Genomic DNA, 15,867 nt, shown 5'->3' with positions numbered 1-15,867 from the left:
CAGAATGTGATACCAATATGAGGTCAGAGAGGTCAAAACACACTTCAGAGTGGACAGAGCTTAAAGATATGGTCAAGAAATTAGCTCTTAGCCAAGAAGAACAGGTGACCAAGTTGGCTCACCTTGAGTTGAGAATTGCTGCACCTACCCCTGCACCAGCCCCTGCACCCCCACTAAGGCCCCAACCATCTCCCAGAACAGTTACTCAGGGCTCCAGTGTTGTTTGCTACCGGTGTGGGAAGCAAGGGCATATAGCCCGAGTATGTCGAGCGGTGCTCCCAGATCCCAGTCTGCCCTGGACTCACCGACCCCAGCCTGCGACCTCCGCAGAGAGCACCACGCCCCACTCAACGCAGCATTTAAACGCCTAGAGCCTGTGGTAACTGGGGCAACCATGGGCAAGCAGCAAGACCCCCCACTGCAGGTGAGCGATACTGATGATGGAGTAGAGGACATTCCTATTGTGGGTCCCAGGAATGAGGGTGAGGTGGAAGTCAATGGATTAAAGTGCAGGGCTCTTATCGATTCCGGCTCTCAGGTAACCAGTATTACTCACGGATACTGGTGCAACCACCCTGACCTCCATGGACAGAAACTACGGCCCTCTAAAATACCCATAGCAGGTGCAGCAGGTCAGGATGTGCCTTACTCTGGTGTCCTGCGTATTAAGTTGAAAGTGCTGGGGAAAGAGTTCCAGAGAGTGCCGGCTTTTGTTGTCCCTGACTCCGAGTATCGCTCCTCCGTCCCACTGCTTGTGGGAACTAATGTCGTCCGTGCCGCCAGGAGGCACCTCCAAGCAACCTATGGGGAGCAATATCTTCAGCGGGTGAAGGAAAGCCATCCAGAGTGGTACACAGCTTTACTGGAAACTGGCGACACTGAATATACAGGAGCAGACGACATGGTGGGCCCTGCTGTGTACACTGGCCGTAAAATACGCATCCCGGGAGGGAAAGAGATGGACTTAATGTGCAAAATCAAAACTGGCCCACAAAGAAAGACATACACAGCGCTAATTGAAGGCCACGCCTCCATTCGGCTTCCTCAGGACCTTATGGTCGCCAAAGTTCTTGCAGATGTGAAGAAAGGCTGTGCTCCTGTCAGAGTGATGAACCTGTCCCAACAAACTGTCACAATCAAACCACACACACAGCTGGCCAGCGCCTTCCTGGTGGACAGTGTTGTGGATTTTTCAGCCACGGAACAGGGTTGTCATCAAAATGAGGAGAACAAAGAGACATACCGGTGTCTGCACCAAGTTGTGAGCAGTGGTGGGGTGGACATAAGTGAGGCAGCAGTGGAGAATGAGCGCCAGCGCGCCCTCCTAAAAGAGCTTGTGGAGAGGAATATGGGGGTGTTCTCACAGCACTCAATGGACTACGGCCACACAAAAACAGTGCAGCACGAAATCCCCCTGGTCGACTCAAAGCCCTTTCGACTCCCGTACCGCAAGATTCCCCCTTCACAGTGGCAGGATGTGAGGAAGTTGCTGACAGAAATGGAAACAGCAGGGGTTATCAGGCCTAGTAAGAGTCCATATGCTTCGCCAGTAGTGATTGTTACCAAGAAAGACGGATCACTAAGATTATGCATCGATTACCGAAGGCTTAACGCCTGCAGCACAAGAGATGCATTTCCACTGCCCAGAATAGAGGAGGCCCTGGAGGCTCTGGGTCAAGCAAAGTATTTCTCAACACTTGATCTCACATCTGGATACTGGCAGGTAGAGGTGGCGGAGCAGGACAAACACAAAACAGCATTCAGTACTCCCATGGGGCTGTTTGAAGCCAACAGAATGCCTTTCGGCCTTCAAAACGCTCCGTCCACCTTCCAGAGACTCATGACCTGCTGTTTTGGCGATCTGAACTTCACCCATCTCCTGATCTACCTTGATGATCTGATCATATTCTCTAAAACCTTTGATGAGCATCTGGAGAGGCTGCAGCTGGTGTTCGATCGACTGAAGGAGCATGGCTTGAAGTTGAAGCCTTCCAAATGTCAGCTTGTGAGAAAGGAGGTGCACTACTTGGGTCACCTGGTGTCTGCGGAGGGCATCAGGACAGACCCAGAGAAGATCAGCAGAGTCAAGGACTGGGCGAGGCCCACGAATCGTAAAGAGGTGCTTCAGTTCCTGGGATTCACCGGATATTACAGGCGGTTTGTGTGCAGTTACTCTACCTTGGCCGCGCCCCTGTACCGCCTTACCGCTGGTGACCCTAGAAAGAAACGGAGAGGGGGGAAGAAGAGGTTAGTGCCTGACCCGCCCTTTGTCTGGACTGATGAGTGTGAGGAGGCTTTTCAGTCACTGAGAGAAAGATTGACAACTGCTCCAGTGTTAGGCTATCCAGACTACAGCCTACCCTTTCTGCTCCAGACTGACGCCTCGGGGGAGGGGCTTGGTGCTGTATTAGCCCAAGTTCAGGACGGAGTCGAGAGAGTCATAGCTTATGGCAGCAGAGGCTTGAGCCCAGCAGAGACGAGGTATCCTGCACACAAACTAGAGTTCCTCGCTCTGAAATGGGCAGTGACCGACAAGTTCTATGACCATCTATATGGGCGCAAGTTCTCAGTCCAGACAGACAATAACCCCCTCAAGTATGTCATGTCGTCTGCAAAATTGGATGCTACAGGTCAGCGGTGGGTGTCTCGGCTGTCAGCATTTGATTTTGATGTGCAGTATCGAAGGGGACAGAATAATGCGAACGCTGATGCCCTCTCCCGGCTGTCTAACCAGGAGGTCACCCAAGTCCTGCAAACCTGCCCTCAGCTTGTATCAGCCAAAGTACAAAGGTGTGTAGAGGAACAATCTCCCCAACAACTGGAAAGCTCCGCTTCAGAGAGACCTGAGCATCAAGAACCTCTGTCACACACGCTCGGTGAATCCTATCAAGATGTGGGGATGGACTCTCTACCTGCATTGACAAAACAGGAGATTCGTGCAGGGCAAAAAGAGGATGCTGTAATCGGTCCCGTTTTGCACTTTAAAAGTGTGAACCAAAAACCGAGCCGCAGCGAGAGGATTGGTGGTGGCAGGCAGGTTTGCCTTCTCTTAAAAGAGTGGCGGAGGTTATTAGTAAGGGATGGAATAATGTATCGTCAGGTCCAAGACTGTCAAAGGGGAGTAGTAGAGCAGCTGGTACTACCAGAGAGATTTCACACATCCGTCAAGACTGCACTTCATGATGACTCAGGGCATTTAGGGTTTGAGAGAATGCTGCAGATGATAAGGGAGAGATTTTACTGGCCTAAGATGTTCCAGGAAATCAAGGCTTGGTGTGAGCAGTGTGAAAGGTGCTGCCTCAGAAAGACTCCGACTGCAGGCCTCAGGGCTCCCCTGGTCAGTATTCACAGCAGCGCTCCTATGGAACTTGTGTGTGTAGACTTTCTGACTCTGGAGAAATCAAAGGGAGGCATAGAAAATGTGCTTATTGTCACTGACCACTTCTCCCGGTACGCCCAGGCCTATCCCACTAAAGACCAAAAAGCCTGTACAGTGGCGAAGGTACTGTGGAAGAACTTTTTCTGTCGGTTTGGATTCCCAGCAAAACTACATGCAGACCAGGGGCGTAATTTTGAAAGTGCTGTGGTGAAAGAGCTGTGTAAGTGTACTGGTGTCACTAAGACACACACAACCCCCTATCACCCCCAGGGTAACGGCACCACCGAAAGGTTCAACCGGACTCTCATGGACATGCTGGGGACACTAGAGCCTCACCTGAAACCCCGCTGGCATGAGTATGTGGATGCAATGACACATGCGTATAACTGCACCAAACATGACTCTACTGGGTACACACCGTATTACCTAATGTTTGGTAGACATCCACGACTCCCAGTCGACCTGATTTTTGGGCTTTCTACCACCAAAGAGCCATGTGAGTATAGTGAATATGTCCAGACCCTGCATGACTGTCTGTCGGAAGCTTATACTCAGGCTAACCAGGCCTCACGACATGCAAAAGAGCAGCAGAAAAGGTACTATGATCAAAAGGCAAAGAGTCAAGGTTTCAGCCCAGGGGACAGAGTCTTGGTCAAAATATGTCATGTGGAGGGACGGCAGAAACGGGGAGACAGATGGGAGTCACGCCCATACATTGTGGTGAAGAAACACACCCGTATACCAGTATATGTGGTCCGAACAGAGGATGGTGAAAAAGAGAGAGTGGTTCACCGCAACCTTCTTACACAGTGTATGTTTCTTCCGGTGGAGCGGGCTGGTGCAGCAACAAGTGCAGGAGTTGAGTCTGACATGGGGGACTGGGAGGTGGATGGCGTGGAGGTGATGGGGGAGGAAGCCGAAAAAGTGAGTCAAGGGGGGGAAGAGGACATAAATGTCAGCGACACCAACGCACTTGATGGCCCCAGCCTGAGGAGGAACCCAGAGAGAACTCGACGTCCCCCAAAGAAACTGTCTTACGAGTCACAGGTGGTGAGCTCAAAAGAGGAACAGCAGAAGATAGAGAGGGGCTGGACATTGTGGCAGAGGGCCATAGCAGAGAGAGTAGCAGGGCACGTATAATCCACGGAAAAAACCCCCAAAACAAACAAGTTTTATTAATGGTTTATTTACTTTGATTGCATTTACACATCTACATTTCATATGCAACTCATGGTATTAATACGTCACTTTCAGTGTGATCTGTTTTAATGTTTATGCTCATAAGTTTTATTTGTTTTGTTTTGTTTGGTCTGATGGCTGGGACGCCATCAATTAAAGAAGGGGTAGATGTAAGGTAGTAATGCAAATCCGCCACAGGGTGGCACTGTTACGCTGTATGTTCCCCTGGGAATGCCGCAAATGGCGATGTTTGTCCCTCTTGCAACACCGTACCCCTAAGTCTTGTCCCGGGCAAAAGGCTACATTGATCAAATGTTTTTTGTTTGTCTGCCGGAAGCTGTGAGTATGATGAGGCCAGCGGCCAGCTGATTGATGAGAGGTGAAGTGTAAGCGAGTGCCAGTAAAGTGTCCAGGTCTCAGCCACGATCCCAAGCCTCCGCCTCCTTCCTTTTCCACGCAAACATCATACTACAACAAACACAACGCAGAGTCCCAGGGCGTGTAGGGAGACGACGGCCGAACGCAAAGTGCGGGTTACATATACATTTCAAAATTGATCGGAGTAATCTGACTAAAACGTTTCCACTTCATTAAATGCGCGCAGCAGAGGGACGCCGTGGGTCTGGACAGCAACAGGCAACAAAGAGAACACAAATAAGATTTTTGTTTTTTTACTTAAACAGGCCCAAGTGACCTTAAAAGATTTGCAGCATTTTGAAATCAGAGTTAACAACTGGTTGTTAATTTATCACAACAAATAAAACAAAGATGCTACAGCAGTCTTTTCTGTTTTAAGTTAAATTATACATTTCAGATAAAAAAAATAATGGCCCATAGCCTTAAAATAAATAAAATTTAAATAGATTAAATGTTATATAACGTCAAACACAATGAGTGAAATGTAAACCTGCTATAGAACAGTTGTTTTTCTGCTGAATTATATTAGTATCATTTGAACATTGAACAAAGTGACAATAGTATAAAAAACAAGGAACCATTATACCTTTCATTGGAAATGGCCATTTAGGGCTTCTCTTTCACCATTGTCGGCAAGTTCTTTGCAAAATGAAGCATTTCAGTTTTTTCACAGGCTAATCTGTTCCTCTTCATCGACCACAATGATTTTTCAGACTGTAGAATAGATTCAAATTCAGAAGTTCGTTGGCTTTCCACACATGATTTGGTCCATAACAGTTTTGTAATTTCAAAAGTAAAAGCAGTTGTCTCATAATAGAAAATATTGTACAGGTGTCTGACACAAACAATTTTGTAATGTGTTGGGACTTATGTTAATGTGCATGCTCTCTGGTTAGTCCTTGATGGGGGGCTCTCGCGAGGCGAGACTAGGAAGTCACGTTAAATATGAGCCGAACTAGAGGGAACGCAGATGTAGCCTGATGGCTGAGTAGCCTAACTTTGCTAAGTTCTCAGTAAAGAGTTTGTTTACAACCAATGTCTCTCTCGTCTCTAAGTCGAATCCTACACTGGCGACGAAGCGGATCCGAACTCCAACAGTTCCAAACAGTTTATTGATGGAAATCAGCAACCTCCGATATTCTACTACAGCTTTGAGGAATCTGTGAGTAGCCTAACGACATCACCATGACCAAGCTGGGTCGCATAGAAGAGTTTGATGAAGGCTCTGGCACGGCCATTGAGGAGTATATTGAGAGACTGGAATGTTTTTTCCTGGCAAATGGAGTAGATGGGGAGGAGAAGAAACGCGCTATTTTGCTTAGCGTCTGTGGTGCTGCAACGTATTCTACACTACGTTCGGTGGTCGCTCCCGTCCTTCCTACGGCCGTCACCTATGAAAACTTAGTATCGGCCTTGAAGTGCCACTACAGTCCTCCTCCATCACAAATTGTTCAGCATTTTCAGTTTCACAATTGCAAACAAAAGCAAGGCCAAGGAATCTCCAGCTACATTGCTGAACTCCGTAAACTCTCAGTGCATTGCGCTTTTGGTGACCAACTGGAAGCCATGCTGCGTGACAGAATTGTCTGTGGGGTGCTAGATGAAGCGCTGCAGCGCCACCTGCTGGCTGAGAAGGAACTCACATTCAAAGCAGCAGAGGAGAAAGCCCTTGCAGCGGAAACAGCCACGTTAAATGCGCGAATACTACAACCAAACCAGCTGGCACCACCACATTCAGCAGAAGTTCATCAGACTGCATAAAGTCAAACCCTTTTGAAAGTGAAACAAACAGTAGCAGAGGTGGTGCAAAGCCATGTTTTCGTTATGGAGGCACAAACAACCAACAACATTGCAAATTTACCTCTGCTGTATGCCACTATTGCAAAAAAGGGGGCACATTTCTCGTGTTTGTTTTAAAAAGAGCAGGGATGTCGCATCAGCAGATTCGTCTGACACAGTTCCTCAATCTGAACAACACACACACACTGTTAGGCAACAAGAAGAGGAATATGACATTTACACCATGGGCAGGCAGCTGTATGTTAACGTAAAAAAGCCATATCAAGCCACTGTGATCCTGAATATCAAAACACATGTAATGGAGCCGCATGCTCCTTGATCAGTGAGTGCAGTTACAACACCTTGTGGCCTGACCGGCCGCCTTTACTGCACAAGGACAGTAGTGTGCTTAGACAATGGTCACAAGCAGAACTACAAGTTAATGGGAAGATTTTTGTGGATGTGCAGTATCAAGGCAATCACAAGACCTTACCACTGATTATTGTTCGAGGTCAGGGGGCAAGTCTACTGGGCAGGGACTGGTTTGAGGCACTGGGCATTTCTGTAATGGGGGTGTGCCAAGTATGCTTACAATCCATGGAGTCCATCTTAACGGAATATGCAGAAGTCTTCCAGGACCTCGGGGCTTCACGAACCCCTCCAATTGCTATTGATATTGATACGACAGCATCACCCAAGTTTTTTAAAGCACGTTTGGTGCCCTTTGCCCTTCGGCCAAAGCTAGATGAGGAGCTTGACAAGCCAGTAGCTCAGGGTATTTTTGAACCCGTGAGACACTCAAGGTGGGCCACACCCATCGTACCAGTAGTTGAAAAGGATGGCAGCTTAAGAATTTGCGGTGACTATTGCTGCACTGTGTGAAACAGTTGTGAAACCTGATGTATACCCCATTCCTACGGTGGTTGAACTGTTTTCCAGACTGGCAGGGGGGGTGCTTTTAAGTAAATTGGACCTCAAACAAGCTTACCAGCAGCTGGTGCTGGACGACGAGGATGCAGAGCTTCTCACTATAAACACCCATCGCGGGCTGTTTCAGGCCCGCCGCCTGCAGTTTGGAGTATTGACAGCTGTGTCCATATTTCAGCGTTTCATGGATACACTCCTCGCTGGTATACCAGGCGTGCAACCGTACCTGGATGAAGTCTTAATAGCGGGAAAGACTGTTGACCAGCACAATGACCGTCTTCGTGCAGTGCTGGAACAATTCGCAGAAGCAGGATTACGGCTACAGAAGGAGAAGAGTGTGTTTGCTGCTGACCAAGTTGAATTTTTAGGTTTTTGTGTGGACAAGGATGGCGTGCGGCCGACTATGGAGAAAGTTGAGGCTATTCAGAAGGCGCCTTCCCGCCAGCTCATCCTGGACCCTGGGCTGCTAACTGAGTTCCATCATTCCCATCCCGACAAGCTGGGCAAGTCGCCTGGTGGATCCCTTGGAGGGGGGGTACTGTTACGGCTCGCCCACCCCACGCCTTGGCCCGCCCACCCCGCGCCGGCAGCCAATCAGCTCATCAGGGCCGGGCTTCGCCATCAGGGCTGGGCTTAAGCTTTGTGGTCTCCCAGCGCCCGTTGTCAGTTCGTGCCGTATCCTCCTCGCAGTAGTGGCTACTCTTCCCTTACGGTGCTTTTCTCTCCGAGCTCACCCCAGCCCTTGGTTTATGGTTTCCCTTGCAAAGTTTCCACGTGGAAGTATCCTGCCGTGTTCCCGTTTTGGATTACCCGCGAGTTTTTTCCCTTGGACTTCCCGTTTTCTTGTCGCTTATTGCCTTCCTGTGTTTGACTGTTGTACGCACAAGGAATAAAGTACGCCAGTTTCGGCTAACCCCATCTCTGTCTGGTGTCGTGCGCTTGGGGTCTTCCACAAACCCTAACAGTACGAACTGACCATGACGACCCCAGCCGACACAGAGAGCGTACCGACCAGTCCGGTTCAAGCGGCTCTCATCAGACAGATCCAACTAACCAACTCCCACACCCAGCAGCTAGAGGTGGCCTCTGCTGCGGTGAGAGATCTTCAGACTTGGGTCCAGCCCCTCCAGGCCTGTGTGGGTAACCTAACGAGCCAGCAGGCGGCGTTGGCGAGCCAACAAGCAGAGATCCTGCGGCAGTTGCAGACCATCACGGCGGCTCTCACCATCCAGCCGCTGGGCCAGCCTGCCCCTGGAGTCATGGATAACCCGCCCCCTGGGCCTGCTGCCCCAGTTAACCCTGTGGGGCTCAACCCAGTTCCCCGGGAGCCCTGCCTCTCCAGCCCACGACCATTTGATGGCGACTTTGAGACCTGTGCCACATTCATCATGCAGTGTGAGCTGGTCTTCCTGCACCAACCCAGCATGTTCACGTCTGATGCTGCCCGTGTCGCTTACGTGACCAACCTGCTCACAGGCCAAGCAACTCAGTGGGCCACTGCTTCCTGGTCCATGAGGGCCAGTTTCTGCCTCACCTACGAGGACTTTGTGGAGGAACCACGGAAGGTTTTCCACCATCCAGTTGGTGGCCAGGACCCTGGTGCTCGGCTGAGCAGTATCCAGCAGGGCAGTGGCAGTGTCACAGACTACTCGGTGGAGTTCAGGCTGGCCGCAGCTGAGAGCGGCTGGAATGACCAGTCACTTCGGGTCACCTTCCGGAGAGATCTCAGCGAGGCTGTCAAGGACCAGCTAGCCACCCAGGAGGAGCCCACCTCCCTCAATGACCTGATCAAGCTCGCCATCCGCATCGACGGACACCTCCGGGAGAGGAGGCGCGAGCGAGCCCTGCGTGGATCCCCATCCATTCCCCAGTCGTCCAGCACTCCTGACAGGACCCCTACTCCTGCTTGCCCCACTTTCCCTTGTGGCCGTTTCTCCCCCCGCGCCCCAGACCACGACGGGGGAGGAACCTATGCAGCTGGGGTGCACGCGCCTTAGTCCGGCCGAACGGGAGGCCCGGTTCAAGGCGGGTCAATGCCTCTACTGTGGCCAGAAGGGACATCTGATCAGCGGTTGCCCCACTCAGCCAAAAGACTTGGCTCACTGGGGCCCCGGGAGGTCCAGTGAGCCGCCTTTCCTGTTCCCGCTGTCCTGCCCCACAGAACCATCTGGTTAGCGTTACCCTGGCCTGGGCTGACCAGCGGCTCACGGTGGGTGCACTCCTCGACTCGGGGGCTGATGAGTGTTCCCTGGACTCTGTTCCCAGAGTTTGCTGCCCAGGCTAACATCCCGCTAGAGACGCTGGAGAAGCCCATGGAGGCCTTCGCGCTGGACGAGCGCTGCCTGGCCAGCATCACCCAACGCACCCACCCTGTCTCTCTCACCATAGCAGGGAACCATGTGGAGAGACTTCGGTTCTACATCATCCAGTCCCCGTTAGTCCCTGTGATCCTAGGGCGCCCCTGGTTTGTGCAGGATGAGCCACACATCGCCTGGGCCTCCGGTACCATCACGGAGTGGAGCTCCTCCTGTCATGCCCAATGTCTCCAGGCTGCTCCCGGCCCATCCTCCCGACGTGCCCCTAGTGCCCCGCCTCCTGACCTCTCCTCTGTTCTCCCTGAGTACCATGAGCTAGGTGAGGTTTTCAGCAAGACCCGGGCCCAATCTCTTCCTCCTCATCGGCCTTATGACTGTGCTATCGATCTCCACTCTGGGGCACCCCTTCCCAGCAGTTGTCTGTACAGTCTGACCATCCCCGAGAAGGCTGCAATGGACGAGTACATCTCCAAGTTCTTGGCAGCGGGGCTCATTCGGCCCTCGTCCTCCCAGGTGGCAGCTGGAAATTTTTTTTTCGTGAAGAAGAAGGACGGGAGCCTCCGACTCTGCATTGACTATCGCCAACTCAATGAGATAACCGTCAAGAACAAGTACCCCCTTCCTCTCATGGCTTCCACCCTTGAGCCCCTCACCCAGGCTACAGTCTTCACTAAGCTGGACCTACGGTGTGCCTATCATCTGGTCCGGATCTGGAAGGGGGACGAGTGGAAAACAGCCTTTAAGACGCCCCGGGGTCATTATGAGTACCTGGTCATGCCGTTCGGCCTCAACAATGCCCCGGCGGTATTCCAGGCTCTCATGAATGACATTCTCCACGACATGCTCGACGAGTTTGTGGTGGTCTACCTCGATGACATCCTCATCTTCTCCAGGACCCTCGAGGAACATGCCCAGCATGTCCACCGGGTACTCAAACGTCTCCTCCGGAACCGGCTCTTTGTCAAGGCAGAGAAGTGCCGGTTCCATTCCCCTTCCGTTGACTACCTGGGCTTCGTCATTGAGAGGGGACAGACCCGGGCCGACCCCCGCAAGATCCAGGCTGTGGTGGACTGGCTCGATCCCACATCACGGAAGGAATTACAGAGCTTCCTCGGATTTGCAAACTTCTATTGGAGGTTCATCAGGAACTACAGCCGCGTGGCAGAACCTCTCACCAGGCTGACCTCCCCCTCCCAGCCGTTCATCTGGTCCCCGGCTGCCCGCTCTGCGTTCCAGTCCCTCAAGGAGAGGTTCATCAGCGCCCCGGTCCTGCCCCACCCTGACCCCAAGAGGCAGTTCATTGTGGAGGTGGACGCTTCGGACACCGGGTTGGGGGCTGTCCTCTCCCAGCGGTCAGCGTCTGACCAGAAAGTCCATCCATGCGCCTTCTAATCTCGCCGGTTCCTCCCTGCCGAGGAGAACTACGATGTCGGGAACCGGGAGCTGCTGGCAGTGGTGGCTGCTCTGGAGGAGTGGCGCCATTGGCTGGAGGGGGCGGAACAGCCGTTCACCATCTGGACTGATCATAAGAACTTGACGTTCATCTGAGCAACCAAGCGCCTAAATGGTCGGCAGGCACGGTGGGCCAGCCTCCTCAGTCGGTTTGACTTCACGCTGACTTATCGCCCCGGGTCCCGCAACACGAAGGCAGACTCCCTGTCCCGACAACACCCGAGGAGGGAGCCAGCTACAGAGGAGCCGACTCCCATCCTTCCTGAGGCCAGGGTGGTTGGCGTGGTTACCTGGGGCATCGAGACCGTGGTCAGGCAGGCGTTGCGCTCCCATCCCGCCCCGAGCCACGTGCCTCCATGCCGCCTGTTCGTCCCGGACTCAGTCCGGTCCCGGGTTCTTCAGTGGGGCCATGCCAGTCAGTTTACTTGCCACCCGGGTGTCCACCGCACCTTCACCTTCCTGGCTTGGCGTTTCTGGTGGCCCACCATGAGGAACGACGTCAGGGACTTCGTAAAGGCCTGCTCCGTCTGTGCTCCCAGCAAGGCCTCTCACCAGGCACCCGCGGGTCTGCTGCAGCCCCTCCCAACTTCAAACCGGCCCTGGTCCCATGTGGCATTGGATTTTGTCTCCGGACTGCCTCCCTCCCAGGGTAAAATTGTGATCCTGACAGTGGTGGACCGCTTCAGTAAGGGAGTGCACCTGGTGGCCCTCCCCAAACTCCCATCGGCTTCTGAGACGGCGGACCTCCTGACGAGCCACGTGTTCCGTCTCCACGGCCTTCCCCTGGACGTCGTCTCGGACCGAGGGCCCCAGTTCGTCTCCCAGGTATGGCGGGCCTTTTGTAAGGGGTTGGGTGCCTCTGTTAGTCTCTCCTCTGGATATCACCCACAGACTAACGGGCAGACGGAGAGGATGAACCAGAGCATAGAGTCTGCCCTCCGGTGCATGGCCGCCAAGAAGCCCAGCTCCTGAAGCCGGTTCCTCCCCTGGGTCGAGTATGCCATCAACTCCCTGGTCAGCTCTGCCATCGGCCTCTCACCTTTTGAGGTGTCCCTGGGCTACCAGCCGCCTCTCTTTGCTGCGCAGGAGTCGGAAGTGGCAGTTCCATCTGAACCGGTGTCGTTGCGTCTGGGAGGTGACCAGAGCTGCTCTGCTCCGGGCAGCTGAGCGCGCCAGTCGGGGAGCCAACCGACGCCGGTCCCCAGCGCCTACGTACCAACCAGGCCAAAGGGTGTGGTTGTCCTCGAAGGACCTCCCGCTTCAGTCCACCACGAAGAAGCTGAACCCCCGGTTCGTTGGGCCCTTTGAGATAAGGAAGGTTCTCAGCCCCGCGGCGGTGAGTCTGAAGCTTCCGGCTTCCTTGAAGATCCATCCTGTTTTTCATGTGTCTCGGGTTAAGCTCGTCTCCTACAGTCCTCTGATGCCTCCGGCCCCCAGCTCCACCTCCCCCTGAGATCGTGGATGGGCACCTCCAGTGGAAGGTCCACCGGCTGCTGGACGTCCGGCGCCGAGGACGGGGATTCCAGTATTTAGTGGACTGGGAAGGCTACGGTCCGGAGGAACGTAGCTGGGTCTCCCGCCAGCTCATCCTGGACCCTGGGCTGCTCACTGAGTTCCATCATTCCCATCCCGACAAGCCGGGCAAGTCGCCTGGTGGCTCCCGTGGAGGGGGGGTACTGTTACAGCTCGCCCACCCCGCGCCGTGGCCAGCCCACCCCGCGCCGGCAGCCAATCAGCTCATCAGGGACGGGCTTAGCCGTCAGGGCTGGGCTTAAGTTTGCTGGTCTCCCAGCGCCCGTTGTCAGTTCGTGCCGTAACCTCCTCGCAGTAGTGGCTACTCTTCCCTTACGGTGCTTTTCTCTCCGAGCTCACCCCCCCTTGGTTTATGGTTTCCCTTACAGTTTTCCCGTGGAAGTATCCTGCCGTGTTCCCGTTTTGGATTACCAGCGAGTTTTTTCCCTTGGACTTCCCGTTTTCTTGTCGCTTATTGCCTTCCTGTGTTTGACTGTTGTACGCGCAAGGAATAAAGTAAGCCAGTTTCGGCAAACCCCATCTCTGTCTGGTGTCGTGCGCTTGGGGTCTTCCACAAACCCTAACATTCACCTGGAACAAAACGGAGCTTCAGTCATTCCTATGCCTACTCAATTTTTACAGCTATTTTTTGCCAAACAAGGCTACCATCTTCGAACCGCTGCACCGCCTCCTGGATCAGTCTGCACCCTAGCAGTGGACTGACGCACATGAAAAAGCTTACACTGCTGCAAAACAACTGCTTCAGGCTGATGGCGTGCTCACGCACTATGACGAAACAAAGCCATTAGCCATTGTTTGTGACGCTTCGCCTTATGGCTTGGGGTCGCTGCTCTTCCATATGGAGTCCGATGGCTGGGAGGCTCCAATCAAAAGAAATTATGCCCAAATCGATAAGCAGGCCTTAGCGGTCATTTTTGCAGTCAAAAAATTTCACCAGTAGCTTGTTGGTCACCACTTTGTGGTTTTTACTGACCACAAACCTCTTTAGGGCCTGCTACACCACTCTTAAGCCCATGCCACCTGTCCTGTCCCCACGCATGCTACGCTGGAGTGTTCTTCTTGGGGCCTACGATTACGAATTGTGCTACTGCCCTGGCAAACAGCTAGCAAATGCTAATGCCCTCAGTCGCTTACCACTGCCCGCTGGTATGCGTGAGACCCCTCCACCCATGGAGGTGCTCTTACTGAAAATGGCGCCTGAAGCCCCACTGAATGCAAAACACATTGCCCCCCTTACTCGGAAGGATCCAGTGCTGTCCCGGGTGCTGCGCTGGGTCCTGCATGGCTGGCCAGTGGATACACCTGACAGCTGTTTCAAGCCGTTTTTCACCTGGCGCCATGAACTGTCCGCACACAAGGACTGCCTATTATGGGGGAGTCATGTAATTATTCCCAACCTGGCGAGGGAGGAGGTACTCGCCATGCTGCATGATGTGCATATGAAGGGCCTGGGGAGGAGTTATGCCTGGTCTCCAGGTATGGATTTAGCAATAGAACAGACAGTAAAATCCTGTGAAACCTGCCAGAGAACTCGTCATGCACCACCAACAGCACAGCTGCACCCTTGGGAGTGGACAACTAAGAAATGGTCCCGGCTACACGTTGACTTTGCTGGTCCATTCCAGGGGAAGACATTTCTCATAATTGTGGACTCACACTCTAAGTGGTTAGAGGTTGCCATGGTGAGTTCAATGTCCTCCTCTGCAGTGATCAGCACACTGAGGCTCCTCTTTTTAACTCACGGGTTGCCAGATGTCATTGTTTCTGACAACGGTGCGGCCTTCACATCGGAAGAATTCAAAGAGTTTGCCAGACGGAATGGCATCAGAGCAGTGACTACGGCCCCTTACCATCCTTGTTCAAATGGCCAAGCAGAACGTATGGTCCAGACAACCAAGGAAGCCCTGTCTAGGATCACTATCGGTGACTGGCAGACACACCTGGCTAGGTTTCTGCTGTCACAGCATGTGACTCCCAATTCAGCAACAGGAAAGAGCCCTGCCGAGCTTCTCATGAACCGGAGTCTTACCACGGCCTTTGATCGCCTTCATCCTGACTATGAAAATGAGATACACCTCAAGCAGGAGGTGAGTGCAGAAAAGCTGCAAGGCCCAAACAGATGTTTTAGGCCACAGGACACTGTGTACATGAGGAGTTACACTGGGGGACACAAATGGGTCCCTGGTGTGATAGCCGATCCTACTGGCCCAGTTTCATATAGAGTGCAGACTCCTGATGGGCAAATGCATCGACGCCACGTGGATCAGCTGCGTGGTAGAGCGACTGCACGCACGGATGTGGTCGCTGGAGAATCCATTGTTCCTGGTGAGCAGTCACCTGAAGATGGGCCGCTCGAGTCTCATCTGAAATGCCACGACCAGAGACCAGCAGGTCTGTTGAAGATCCCTCTGGTCCTGTGTCCATTCCTGTGCCCACTACCCCTTTACAGCGTCCGGCAAGAGACCGGCACCCTCCACGCCACTTGGCAGATTTTGTTGACTGGGGGAAAGGGGTGTAATGTATTGGGACTTATGTTAATGCACATGCTCTCTGGGTAGTCTTTGATGGGGGGCTCTCGCGAGGCGAGACTAGGAAGTAATGTTAAGTATGAGCCGAACTGGAGGGAACGCAGATGTAGCCTGATGGCTGAGTATCCTAACTTTGCTAAGTTCTAAGTAAAGAGTTCGTTTACAACCAATGTCTCTCTCGTCTCTAAGTCGAATCCTACAAATTTCATTTTAAAACTATTTTATAGCAGAAAAGTAGCGAAACTCAACTGATGTACATGACAGTCGGCCAAGTCAATTTTATTTGTATAGCCCGATATCACAAATTACAACATTTCCTCGGTGAACTTTACAGCAACACAACATCCTGTCCTTAGAC

At 52.8% G+C, this 15,867-nt stretch overlaps 1 protein-coding gene across 1 annotated transcript; it reads left to right on the top strand.

Moving 5' to 3' along the window:
• Positions 1 to 14,009: 14,009 nt before the first annotated feature.
• LOC130120064 (uncharacterized protein K02A2.6-like) lies at positions 14,010 to 14,909 on the top strand (the record flags this gene model as incomplete). The annotated part of the gene is made up of 1 exon (XM_056288680.1): positions 14,010 to 14,909. A coding segment is annotated over one exon (900 nt), but the record flags the coding sequence as incomplete, so codon positions are not given.
• Between the last annotated feature and the right edge of the window lie 958 nt (positions 14,910 to 15,867).

This window comes from Lampris incognitus, chromosome 10, assembly GCF_029633865.1.
Source record: "Lampris incognitus isolate fLamInc1 chromosome 10, fLamInc1.hap2, whole genome shotgun sequence".
In the NCBI taxonomy this organism is placed as follows: Eukaryota; Metazoa; Chordata; class Actinopteri; order Lampriformes; family Lampridae; genus Lampris; species Lampris incognitus.
Note: the sequence above shows the minus strand (reverse complement) of the source record. Positions and strands in the feature narration are given on the sequence as shown.